The sequence below is a fragment of the Camelus dromedarius genome, chromosome 3 (assembly GCF_036321535.1).
Source record: "Camelus dromedarius isolate mCamDro1 chromosome 3, mCamDro1.pat, whole genome shotgun sequence".
Classification (NCBI taxonomy): Eukaryota; Metazoa; Chordata; class Mammalia; order Artiodactyla; family Camelidae; genus Camelus; species Camelus dromedarius.
In genome coordinates, this window is record NC_087438.1 from 79846608 (window position 1) to 79860641 (window position 14034).

General features: G+C 33.0%; 1 protein-coding gene across 7 annotated transcripts in view; it reads left to right on the top strand.

Moving 5' to 3' along the window:
* The window catches only part of COMMD10 (COMM domain containing 10), a 161136-nt gene that overhangs the window by 23474 nt on the left and 123628 nt on the right, over positions 1-14034 (top strand). For 6 of the 7 annotated variants that reach the window (XM_031448857.2, XM_031448861.2, XM_031448859.2 and 3 more), the window contains exon 5: positions 5078-5188. In XM_031448857.2, the coding sequence (XP_031304717.2) occupies positions 5078-5188 (111 nt within the window). Of the gene's footprint in view, positions 1-5077; positions 5189-10465; positions 11133-14034 lie in introns of those variants that run through there. The other variant, XM_031448863.2, reaches the window with a different exon arrangement.

Below are 14034 nucleotides of genomic sequence, written 5' to 3' on the forward strand. Positions count from 1 at the left end.
GCATCTATTTTTGTCAGGGATATTGGCCTGTAATTTTCTTTTCTTGTAGTGTCTTTGTCTGGTCTTGGTGTTAGGGTAATGCTGGTCTTGTAACATGAATTTGGAAATGTTCCCTCTTCTGTTTTTTGGAAGAGTTGTAAAGGATTAATGTTAACTCTTTAAATGTTTGCTAGAATTCACCAGTGAAGCCATTTGGTCCTGGACTTTTGTTTGTTGGGCAGTTTTTGATTACTGATTCAGTCTCCTTACTAGTAATTGGTCTGTTTAGATTTTCTATTTCTTTGTAACTCAGTCTTGGTGGGATGTGTATTTCTAGGAATTTATCCATTTCTTCTAGGTTGTCCAACTTGTTGGCATATAATTGTTCATAGTAGTCTCTTTTGAAATTGTGGCATCAGTTTTAAAGTCTCCTCTTTCATTTCTGATTTTATTTATTTGAGTCCCCTCTTTTTTTCTAAGTTAATCTAGCTGAAGTTTTGTTAGTTTTGTTTACTTTTCGAAAACCCAACTCTATGTTTCATTGATCTTTTCTATTGTCTTACAGTCTCTATTTCATTTATTTCTGCTCTGATTGTCGGTATTTCCTTCTTTCTACTAACTTTGGGCTTTGTTTGTTCTTTTTTTTTTTTTTCCTGCCTCTTTGAGGCATAACATCAAGTTGTTTATTTGGGATCTTCCTGGTTTCTTGATTAGGCATTTATTACTATGAGTTTTCCTCTTAGAACATCTTTTGCTGCATCCCTTACTATTAAGGTACTTTTTAAAATCTCTCTTTTGATTGCTCCTTTGATCCATTGGTTGCTAACATTGCAATATGTTTTGATTATCCAAAATTTATGTTTTTTTCTATATAGAGCCCTCAAAAAGTTGCTTTTTAAATTTTATTGAGAGTTGATAGATTTTTTTTTTGAAAGTTTTTTTTTAGATGCACACTCCTTGATACCAGAAAACACTGTTTCTTAAATTGGGAATTTCATGTAGTTAGTCAGTAGATTGTATAAGAACAAATCATTGAAAGTCAGGAGAAGTGGTTAAGAAAATTGTGGAGCAAACATTTAGCTAAGCCTTAAAAATAGGTAGGTTCATGTTCCTGTATTAAATGTTTAATCAACTTTCTAATTTTCATAATTCATAAGAGTAAATAGTGTATAGTTTCTATATAAGCCATATATGTGGAATTTCTGCTTATAGTACTTGACAATTATAAAATAAATGGTGGATTAAAGCAATAGAATGTAGGTAATATTTTCTATTTTAGCAGTTACAGTTCTAATTTTATGTGTTTTCATGGTTTATTATAATAACTGTTTTGTGATGCCCACACATATAATTCCTAAAACTCATTTGGTATTGCTGAGCAGTATTTTTCTAACTATAGATAGCCTGACCTATTAGTGGTTTAGTGGGTAATGAAATCAATTTGGAGAGTTTTGAAATAGCATTTTAAAAATGAAACATAATGGAGATTGTGTATCACTGCCCCGGGTTAAAATTGTTTTGTGACACTTTTCTATATGTATATCAGATTGCAACATAAAAAAGTATTTTGTATTATGTGATATGATTTAAGCAGTGGCTACTGTTTTAGAGAGCCAGTAGTTAATATATGGTGATTAACTTTACATTTCCTTTTTCATTTTAAAAGAGTTGATATTACTGTAATTTTGGGCAATTTTTCATGTGCTTGGAATTGTGGTTTACAAAGCAATTATGAGAGTTTAAGCTCATGCTGAAGTTGTTACATAGAAATTAGAGGGAGAATGCAGTCATCACATTTTGAACTAATATCTTAGTAACATTGTCAGGTAATAAGTAATGTAAGTGAGATACCTAAGAACTATCATTAAAACAGTTTGGCAAGAGTTGGAAAACATTAAAAATGTTAGTGGCTTATATTCCTTATGTTTCATGTTATTTTGGTGACATTTAAACCTAGGATGTTGATAAAGGTATAAAGACTATTAGATTTAAATTTGAATATGAAAATCAAACCAAATTATATGAAAATGGTTCCTGGTATTTTAATGTACAAATGTTTGATACACACAAGACAGAATTTTCTTTTGAATAGAAACAAATGTAGTTTGCCTAACTTAAGTCAAAATTCTATACTAAATTTTGTTTCATACATAATTAAAATATTGATGACTGTCATTTGTTTCTTAGTTACGAGTCTCAGAGGAATAATTAAATAGTATACTATAAGATTTTCACCTTGGCAGAGGGTATTTGTCTTATTCATTTTTATATTACCGTCCCTATTATAGACCAGGAAAATAATACAATATGTTCTAAGCAGTGTAAGGAATCACTTCTTTCCTCAGTTATTCTTTGTCTTTTAGGACACTGATGCTTTTCAAGTGTCCATTACACTTATTTTATATGTTTCACTATTTTTATTTTTCAGTTATTTCTTCATGGTCAAAGTTAGGTTGTGATTTTTTGGCTGGAAAGTTACATAAATACATGATCATCGCAGGATATCGTACCTAGAGGCACATGGTGTCCATTTGCCACTTTTTGGTAATGTTAATTTTGTGCTCTTGGTTAAGATGTTGCTTGTTTTCTTTACTGTATAATTTTTTTTTTTTTTTTTGGAAACTGAAAAGCATTGTGGGCAGAAGATTTGTGACTGTTTGTTACAAATCAAACTTTCACCACTTAGAGTTAGTATCCATTGATGATTTGTACTTGAATCAGTTTCTTGAACTTTTGATTTTGGTATAATCTCAGACTTAGAGAAAATGGCAATAACTCCATGGACATGAATAACTCCTATTCATCAGTTGTTTACGTTTTACATATTTAATTTGTAAAATGGAGATAATAAGAGTCCATATCTCAAGTGGCATTGGCTTTGTCTCCTGGTTTCACTGTAAAGATCTCGTTAGTTTTGTTTTTCTTACTGCTCAGTATAACTGTTCTTTTATATTTCTAGTTATCCTTTCTGTACTCTTCATTTAAATTTTCTGAATACTGATCATTTTCTATGAAATTTTATGCGTGGTGTGTGTATGCACATACATGTACATATGAGTTTAACAATTTTTTTCACTTTTTAAATTATTATTTTATGTAGCCATGGGACAATTATTTTTAAGTCACAAAATTCATTATATAAAGCTCTAGAATTTAAGGAAGTCAACCTACAAACTCTTTTTGGTTATGACACTTTTTAAAGTTACCTTTCTTTGTGAGTATTCTTTGATTTGTTTCAGTTCAATTCAGCGGATACATACAGAGTGCCGATTATATTAAAGGATACTATAAAAAAAAAGCTATTATAGAAAAAATTAGGTGACTAGAATGCCTTATATTTATAAAGCTTTGCAGTTTCTAAAACAATTTGAACATGCATTTTCTTATTTGATTTTACCATAACTCAGAAATATTAAATAGTTCAGATAGATTTATTTCCACTTTATATGAAGAAATTGAGATCTTGAAAGATTGTGACTTAACCAGGGTCAGATAGCTAGTGAGTGACAGCTTAAGGGTAACTAAACCATAAGTTTTACATTCAGTGCTCTTCTTGACTCTCCCATACCCCTTTTATGCAGTGACTAAGCATACATTAATTTATGCTGAGGACTGACCATAGTGGAGGTATATTTTATTGTATTCACTTAATACTTACCTTTGTCATTGATGTTAAATTCTTAAAGGACAGGGATAGGATTCGTTAAAAGAGATCAAAAAGTGTCTTATAGGTCCGTATAAATACCTAGAAGGTGCTTTTCAGTTAAGACAATGATATGTATTAAAATGCTTGGATATATGAGAGTGGTTATGACATGTTTTTCCTGTTGTATTGGAGGGTCTGTTGCGTGTGACTGTTGAAAATAGCGGTGGGCTGTTGTTAGAGACTGTGCGTACTGTGATCAGTGTTAAAGATCAGTACATTACGGATCCTTACTGAACATGTACCATTAAGTTGATTTTTTCACTTGTGGTATTATGGATTATGTCTCTGCAACATCTTCCCCCTTTTTGCCCATACCCTCTAAAGGTTTAGTGCCAGAAAGAACAGAACTGTATCTTTATTTTCTCATCACATCTTCTCTCGAATAGATAATACTTCCATTGCTGTCTTTCCAATTTGGCTGGAGTCACTGCTGTGATTCTAGCTGTTGAGCAGTCTTTCAAGTTAGCTATTAGTATTCCGGTTAAGTAAAAATTGTGAGGCTGCCATTCTTACCAGTGTAGCTAAAGTAGTTTTACTAAATCAATTATTGGGGTCGTATTGTCTGAGGTATATGACAATTTCATGTCACAAAACTTCCCTAAATACTGATACCTTAAGGTTTACTGCAAATTAAATCTAAAACTTGATACTTACAGTTTTGAGCTTGAAGAAACCAATACTCTATCATGTTGAATAAAGCCACGTTTTAAAAGAAAACTTAAACTGCTTTAGCGTGTCTTTACTGTTTTTGCCTTCCTGATTAAATTTTGCTCTTGTGTTAATTAATAAATTCAAAGGGATTGTTCTAATTAGTTTCTGTCATAACTGGGAACCGTAGTAAGTTAGAGTACTTTGGAAAGCATGGTAACACCTGCTCACTAGTAGATATCAATTCTTTGTCTGGCTCTATTCCAGTCTCATTGTGTCTAAACGTGTGAACCTCTTACCATCTGGGCACTTCAGTTTCCCTTTAAAGTAAAAAAAAAATTTTTATCTGTGTTCTACCTGCATTCAAAGAGTTTTGAAAGATAATGGGAGGTCATTAAAGTGCTCATCTCCAGTATATGCTATTTACTAGTTAAAATTTATAACTATTTAAAAGTCATTGACGCCTTTAGTGTGCTTCATTCCTTAGTCTCAGAACTTTTATTTTTAGTACAAAGTGTATTTAAAGACCAGTTTTACTGTTGAATTTGACAGGCATGGCATGAGGCCAATCTAATGAGCCCAAAGGGAGAATGTGCAGACTATGCAGGTTCGAGGAGCCCTAGAACTGACATTCCACAAAGTCCAGACTATCCGTGTTCATCCTGCTGATTGGAGATTTGCTTAAAGTTGACTGTTTCCTTCCTTCTGTTCCATCTGATTCTAATCTGCACTTGTCTTTTATAGCTGGAGACGGTTGGATGGCAGCTTAACCTTCAGATGGCTCACTCTTCTCAAGCAAAACTAAAATCTCCTCAAGCTGTGTTACAGCTAGGAGTGAGCAATGAAGATTCGAAGGTAAGAAAGGGTATCCCATTGAAATGATGCATTTTGTTGACTAGGTCTTATACTTTATCGTTAGCAGGGTCTTTGTTCTCTGGATTGAAAATTTAAACATAATTCAATTAAAATTAAACAAGGGTTAACAAAATGACAGATTTATATTTGTGACAAGTTTTTATGTATCACTTTGTTACTTGAAAAAATAAGGCTTAGAGAGTAGTAGCCATGTAAAATTATGATCTTAATGTTTTAGATATTTGTGGGTATTTCTGGGTGCTTTGTGTTTTAAGCTGAATACATATGATGGAATAGTGTTGTCCAGCCAATGCTTGGAGTATGAAGATGACCCGCATTGTGTTTGTGCATGTATAGTATATGTGTTTGTGTGTTTAAATGTCAACTCTCACAGAATCGATCTTGGATTAGTTTTATACGCATAGGAAGATCTGAGGAAGGAGAGATTGCTGTGGCTGTATGTGACCGGGGATAATGGAAGAAATGTTATTATTTACAGTGGGCATTGAAGACTGTGTATATAATTACTTCTTTGTTAGCAGTCTCACTCTTTATTCTCTCCTGTACATTTCTGTCTTTCATGAGAACTGGGATCAGTACTAACTCAGATTATATGTCTTTAGAATCTTAGGCAATTGAGTTGGATCTTAACATATATAATTTATTACTTTATTACAGTGTTTTTAAAGAGTCATTTCATTTCATACATTTTTCACTAGAAAACAACTTCAAATTGACTGGTATGTCATATATACTCCTCAATTTAGTAGCAATCTAACCTTAGGCAAGTTACTTAATCTTTATGAGTGTCAGTTTCTTCATCTGTAAAATGGGAGTAATGTCTGTCTCACAGGGCTTTTATGAAGATTAAAGACTCAGTGTATGTGATATACTTAATGCTCTTTAAATGCTGGCTGCTATCATATTCACTATCATCATCAATGCAAATATTTTTGGCGGATACATAACTAAGCTTTCACTAATTTTATTTCTTGATGAAATTAACCTCCCCCCCCCCTTTTTTTTTTTGCATTCTTCCTCCGTTTTATTTCTTGATCATATTTCGTATTTATACTTACTGGGACTAGAGGAGGGAAAGGACATCCTGGAAAGTCATTTATTGTATTTTCTCTCATGCAGTAGGGAAGTCGTTCCTTTATGTTTAGGATAATAATCTGAAACTCCCTGCTGTGGACTGGGACTATTCCATGAGAGAAAATACACACCTATAGATACATATACGCATATACATACGTATGTTCTCCAAGTATACCTCACTGCTCTGTTTCTCATGACTATTGTATGCTAAGTCTGAGTAGCTAAATGCAATCTATAGGTTGGAAAGATGCTATTTTGACCCTATATTGGATCTACTTTAAGCATCATGACTTCGGCAGTGCTTCAGTTCGGGATGCTTGAATCCTCCTAGCTTCTTTATTATGTCTTCAAAACATGTCTCTATGTCAGTCATATTTTTAGGCAGTAAGAATGAATGAGTAATGCTTCAAGTAAAAGAGTCATGTTTTTAGTTCACATTATTCAGGAAATCTATACAGATGTGAGATCTAACTCATTCGAGATAAAGGCTTGAGTACATTTATATTTTTTTGCCTGTTGCTATTTTAAAATTTTGAGTGAACATTTGGTAACCCTTATGACTTGCAGAGCTAGAGAACCGTTTTCATTAACAGATAGTCAGGAAGAAGAGCAGCACACAAATGTGAATGATCTTTTCATTTTGTACGCAGACTTAAGTGAACCTTTTCCTCTGTGTTGCCTATCTCCCCTATGGCATTTTGTGGATTTGGCCCCTATTACTTCTATCTCCTAAACAATAGACACGTAATGGAGTGTACCTTCACTGTCATCCTGGACAGATACATGCCTTCTCCAAGTGACGTGTACCTAGCTATAAAGGAATAGTTAACTACCGCAGCTCTGTTCCCCTCAGTAAACTCCTGCTGGGAAGCTTTACTTTTTCTCTGTGTTTATATGATCTGGTTTTCTATTCTTTGTACTCTTGTCACATCTGTCTCCTTGATGTTAATTTTTACATAACACTTGTTACGAAGGACAACCCACAACTCTTCCCCCCAAACATTTGCTCTGTTCTGAAGTAAGAATTTGGGAATTCCAGACAGGTTGGAATATTAGATAAAAGAACAGGAGAATAGAGCCTTAAAAGTTATCACTGGTTAGTTTATGATGCAGAGTATCATAGAGCACAAAGTTGTCATACTTAAGAAACTGGCATTTGTTTAAAACAGGAAGCCTTAGGTAAAATTCTTTTAAATGTACATTTTATAACAGTTATCCTGAAAGTACACATATGTTAATATAATTCTGAGAGGATTAGACTCAGTGCAAACTCTAAGAGAATATTTTGATAGTATTTACTTTTGAGCTGCTGAACTGAAAACTTACTGTAATTCACTGAAGAGTGTGGTTTCTAAGAATCTTTCTTCTCATTCCCTTCCAACATACACATGAAAAGTGTAGCCTGCAGTGAAGTTTTAATTGCTATCATGTTAGATAACATTGTTGAATTGTCCTCGTTTCTCTTAGAACATTTCTGTCTCAAGGCTTTCCTGTTTTGCTACTAATTTTATCATGGAAAGTGGATGATTCTAGTTTTTCCTATAGTATTTTGAGTAGATATTCAAGTTGTTTTCAGTTAATTTTCTTAGTGTTTGTCTACTACATTTAGCGAAGTAAGATTATTTTACTATTACACAGATACCTCAAGATTTCTGAGAGTTTTTTTTGGTTTATTTCATTAGGGGGCAGTAGAGTTCTTTGCTTACCTAACCTCTGTCGCTCACGGTGTTGTTTGCAATAACATTCCAGATAATTTGGAAAGTCAGTAGTTGTGGGAAATGCTAAGTGTTTACATTTCTAATCTGTATATAACAATAGAGTTCTCCTGTTTCCATCAACAAAGTTAATGCCTATTAATCAGATACATTCAGAACAAATAAATGAAATCATCTTGATTTCAGTGTTTGTTAATTTGTATACGATCATTTGCCAAAATGAAAATAAAAAGCCTTCTACACTGCTGACTTTGTTACATTCTGTCACCTGTGTTAATTTCTTTATGAGGAAGGAGAATAAAATAATCTCCAAGAGAGCTGAGTGGCCGGATTAGGTTAGAGCATAACTAGTTCCAGACTGACCACAGACAGCTGAAATGTCTTCATTTATAGACAACAGCAGTTTTACATGTAACAAATGCTGGTGATTTTGAATGGCGTCATCACTTTAACTGCAATATCCTAAAAACACTAAGATATTTGAACTTTGCAATTAATCTTGCATTATTACATTTTTCTTTTTTGCAGTAAATTTGCTGTTGAAAACAATCATTTTGTTAATACAGTGATTCTAAATTCTTTTTGTACATCTTTTAAGAAAGAATCTTTGTGTTTCATTCTTTTTTTCTTGTTCTTTTGAAACAACTAGGGTAAAATCACCTTGACAGCAGAACTTTTATTTATCTAAATGTTTAATTAGATTATGCTTAGGTTGCAGATGGTGCTATATAGTTGGGTAATTATGACCATGAGTGAACTTAGGATTTTTAATACAAATTTTTAAAATTTGGGGTCTTCATTCTTATTTCCAAAATATATGACTCATTCTAGTTAGGTTGAGAAAAGGAGGGGAAAAGCCTTTTTTAGTGCTTATTCTGTGTAGATATGATATTACCTCCTTTAATATTTAAAATTTCTCTTCTAGGTATGAATTCTTATTATTATCTGTATTTTATAGATAGATGGAGAAATGGAAACACCTAGAGATTAAATTATTTTTCTACGTTATATAACTATTAAACAGCAGAGCTAGGATTTGAAATCAGGCAATTTTATTTCAGAGTCCTATTCTATATTCATTGCTAGGATACTGTATCATTTTGCTTATTTAATAATTTAGCAGTTATCCCATAATATGTATATATGTTTCAAGGTGTTGAAAGCTTCTCTAAAATGGAATGATTGTTTTATTGTTGTTCTTCATAAAATTAAGAGTCATATGGATTCTAAATTTCGTTTTCCTTTTCTTTTTATTTGATAACATTGTAACAATTTTACACTGAAGTCAATGAGAGACACTAATATGATCTTTTATGTAGTAAGTAAAAGTGTATGTGTTGATGTTATCTCAGTTCCATAGAGACTATATTCATTACCAGACCTTATTGTAAGGATATATATGACGTCATTGATGTTGATGTCTGTGAACAAAGAAATGGGATATATCATTAAAAAAAAAACACATCCTTAGTTGTATTTATGACAAATTTCTCAGTTAAAAAAAAAAAACCTATGCTGTTCAAATCATGAATTCTTGTACTAGAAATTTAAGGTGTTTTGATTTTCTTAAAGGTTGTTTTTGTATTGACTGGTTTTGAAGGACCTTCAAAATTTTCTTAGCTGCTTTGATGAGCAAATGTATTTTTATTAATCTAATCTATATAATGAATATATTTCAGCATATTCTCTTAGTAATTTAAATTTAGTTTTCTCTATTGCGGTAGCCATACATTTACTTGTAATGGGCATTTTGGAAAATAGAGGGGAAAAAGCTGATTAAAATCAAATATAATGCCAGTACCCACAATACTGCTGTGTTTTGCTGTATCACCTTCCAGTTGTTTTTTCCTATGCATCTATTAAAAGTGATTTTTTAAAAAATAGTGATGTTTGTGTTTGGTTCAGGAAAAAGAATTGCAGTTTTATTATTACTGTTTAGTACTAGATAATGGTACGAGAAGATAATTTCATTCATCATTCAGAACTTTTTTTCCTTTTTGATAAATTGCAATTATTTCTTTTTCTACAGTATGCTATCTTGTGATCTGAAAAGACATTCTGTAAAGTCGTGGGCTTTTTACTCACTGTTTTTGATCAGAAATTTTATAGAATAAGCTTTGTCTATGAGCAGGTCTATGTCAGGATACTGTCATTTGTGTCATTTGGGGTGTTTTATTCAGGGTTGAAAAAATTTTAAGATGTGTCAGTGGTTTTACTTCTCAAATGAAATGATGAAAATCAGTTGCCTTAAGATTTTTTTAATTACCTAGGTTGTATATGTTTATTATGAAAAGTATAAAGACACGTAAAGAAAAACTCAGAGATTTACCACCAATATGCAGACAGTCTCTTTTTATTTCAGTGTTTGTTCTGTGGATACTTTCTTTTGAAAGCCTTCTTTGATTTTATATTCTGCTTTTTTTTATACTTACCTCTGTAACAAATCTTTTTTGTATTCCTTTAGACTCACCACTAATATATTTTAAATGACTGACTGCATCATATTTTGGCTGTGACATACTGTGATTTCCTACCAATTCCACTGTTGTCAAGTGATGAATTTGTTTCTGGTATTTTCCTATTGTACGATGATAAACACCTTTGTGTATAAATACATAGGAGGTGTTCAATAAACATTTATTGAATGATGAATCAATAAATGAATGAATGAGGGAATGAATAAAGCCTTCTTAGAATTTACTGATTATTCCTCAGTAGTGTAATTACTGGGTGAAAAGGTGTAAACCACAAAAAGGTCTTAACTATAGTTTGATAATTGGCTTTTCATAATCATTTTGGGAACATACACAGAAACTCAAAAGGTTGAATTTAAAGGATTTAAGATCTTCTGGAGAAAGGTGTAACATTACTATCTCAAATATAGATTCTTTGATAACTAGTTAGTTACTTTGTATATTTTAGGAGACTAATGAAAAGCCCAGATATTTTTGTAATATTATAGAACCCTCTCATTTATAATTTCTTTATTCTTTTAGTGTACAATTAAACAACCTTTGTTATATGTGTTTTATTTTACTATGGAACATGTAGAAGCAATCTTAGCAAGTACTCTAGCAGTTAGAGAAAATAGAAACAACCTTTATTTGTTATGTAATTGTCTATATACTTTGGGGGAAAAAGCCTGTTTCTTTGGAATTAAATTTATTTATTTAAATATTCCTAACACTTTGTGGCTCTAGTTTTCTGATTCTTAATTTTGTGTTGTATCCTTGTGATCCTTGTTGTATCCATCATTGTGATCAGTTTCTCAATGATAGTATCTTTTAAGGTGTCATGTTTTCTAAATGACAGCAGTACAAAAATGTCTTTCCTCAATTTAGTTTTTTTTTTTTAGTTTTGTGATCGTTATGACTTTCTGAAAGATCTTATTTATTCAAGTATATTGAAGTGTTCAAATCATTTGTATATAGCTCCTAGATATCACAAAGTGAGCCACCTTGTTTGTTTGAGTGTGTTTGCAAGAGTGTGTGTGTATAAGCCTTTTTCTGTATTTAAATATCTTTCCCTAGACTGGATACTAGAAAGTGATGGAGTCAAGTTTTGAACCCAGGTCCATCTGCCATAATAGCTGAACTTAAAATCACTATATAGTGATACAAAATGAATTTAGTGATATGGAGGTCATTGATGATCATTGTGTGGGGCGGGAGAAGGAGATATTTCAAGATGGAGGGTGGTGTTGAATACTGTTGAGAGGTCAGGAATGAGAAGAGCAGACATAGGACCGCTGGATTTGGTTAAATGGACTTCTCTAATGACCTTGACAATTGTAATCTCAGTTGAGGGGAAAAGGAAACCTGATTGGAGTAAATTGAGGAAAGAAAATGAGGAGAGAAAGTGAGAGCAACCACATAGGTAACTCTTTCAAGAAACAGAGAAATAGGATAGACTATGTAGGGGGATGTGGATTCACTGGCTGGAGAGATTAGAGGAGGTTTGTATACAGCGATGCCACAGATCCATTGGGGGAGAAATTGACGCTGCATGACAGAGAAGGATGTAAGATCCTTGAGACAGTGAGAAGATATGAGGCCCAGAGCACAAATGAAAGGGTTGGACTTTGAGGAGAGTGGAACATATTTGTTCTAACAGTAAAGAGAGCATGGATTAGATAGGTAGTTTTGGTGATACAAGAGAAAGCTGTGTCTGATTGCTTCTGTTTTCTGAATGCAGTCATTAGTTGGGGGAGTGGGTAGGTTTAGGAGGGTTTGAGAACAGAAGAGAAAGTATGAAATAGTTATTTTGGATATTGGGAAAATGAACAAACTAGTTATTTTAGGCTATTTCACTGTTACTGAATAGTGCTAGTTGCCCACTTGAGATGTGTGACCGTAAATTTGAAATGAGAACTGTTGAAAGCTTGTACATTTTTCTTCACCCATTTTTAGTTCCTCTGGTGCAGATGTGAAGTAGGTGCATAACTGGGTTTAATCAGGGTTTCTTCTTTGCTAAGTGTATCACTGAAGGTAGAAAGAGACAAAGGATTGGCTTTGCACTCAAAGCAGTGATTTTAGTGATTGCCCATGGATTCTAAATCAGGTCAGGTGAAAAGTGAGGATATGGTGTGTTTTGGAGAGGGGGGTGATGGAGAGTGAGAGACTGACTGATGACAAACTGGAACCCTAGCTGTAGCCTCCCTAAGAGTGTTTGTGGTACAGAGGAACCTCAGGCACATTAGTTCCAGGGTCACTCGGAAGTTTTTTATTTGAATCTTCAGACCCCTTGATTTGGTCAAATGTGTAGTATATCTTAAGATGGAGAAGTGAAGAAAAGTGACACCTGATATCTTGTCTTGTCTGAACTTTCACCCCTGATATCACCTTGGAAACTTCATAAATATATGAAGGTTTGTTCTACAGCCTAGGAGTTCTTAATGTGTGACCAGTGGCTGTCCCTTAATCTCTTTCTTCGTTCGTTGATAATATACCCAGCATTTGCTGGGAAATACTGGAGTAGTTCATAATGAGCCCTCTATTCCACATATAGCCAGAAATCAGTTAAAATGTGAACATTTTATATCTCAGTTGAGTGTATTAGCTCTTCAACATCATTGGTGATATTCTGAATTGCTTTTCTAAACTTAATATTCTGATTTTGGCATGGTATATAAATTTTAGAATCAGGACAAAGATGACACATTTTCTTATAAAAGTTTTACTTACAAGTAAATTTCATTGTTGAATATTGAATTCAGTCCCGATAATTCTGACAGAAAAAAAGAGTTGAGAAACACTCTTCTTTCTTGATCTAGTTTAAATGAGATTTTAAGCATGTTTGCCATTAGGTACCGTATGAATACTTAAATATACATATTGAATGTATTATGCAAGTTATGTTTCGTTCAGACTTTTTTCTTTCCTTTATAGGGGAATTATTTAGAGGAAATTAAATTTTTTATGAAGAGAAGGAATCAGTTTTACTGTATAATGTATTTCTCTTCTCATAACAAATTATTGGGCACTGTTATCGGTTTTTATGGTATTGGGAAAAGCAAAGATTTTTCTCAATAAGTTCATATATAAGATCTTTTTATGTTGGTTTTTTTTTTTTTTTAGCTTTTCAACTGTCTTTAATACATATGATCCAAAATTATGTACTTTTTTAAAAAAAATCTCATGTCTTTGTATAAAGTGCTTTAAGGGTTTCACATCCTCAAACTTTGCATCACCCAACAGCTTACTTGGAAATGTGGCCACCTCAAGATGCCTGGCGATCATGAGCCTGGTTTGGCTCTTTTCTTGCTAGCATTTAGCATTAACTCAGCATCATCAGTTCTGCGTTTTCATTCTGGATCTGGATGACATGTTTGAGCATCTGAAGATAGCTGTTCAGTTAGTGCGCAGAGAATAGCCAGTTTCAGTCACCTTATCATATAATGGAGAATGATGTTCATAAGCAGTGGGAACATATCATAACTATGGCCATAGATGAACAAAGGGATAGAAATAGGGTTGGTGAAGCAGTGTTATCCTTATCTTACCACTTATCCCAGCTCTTACAACTGGCAAAAAT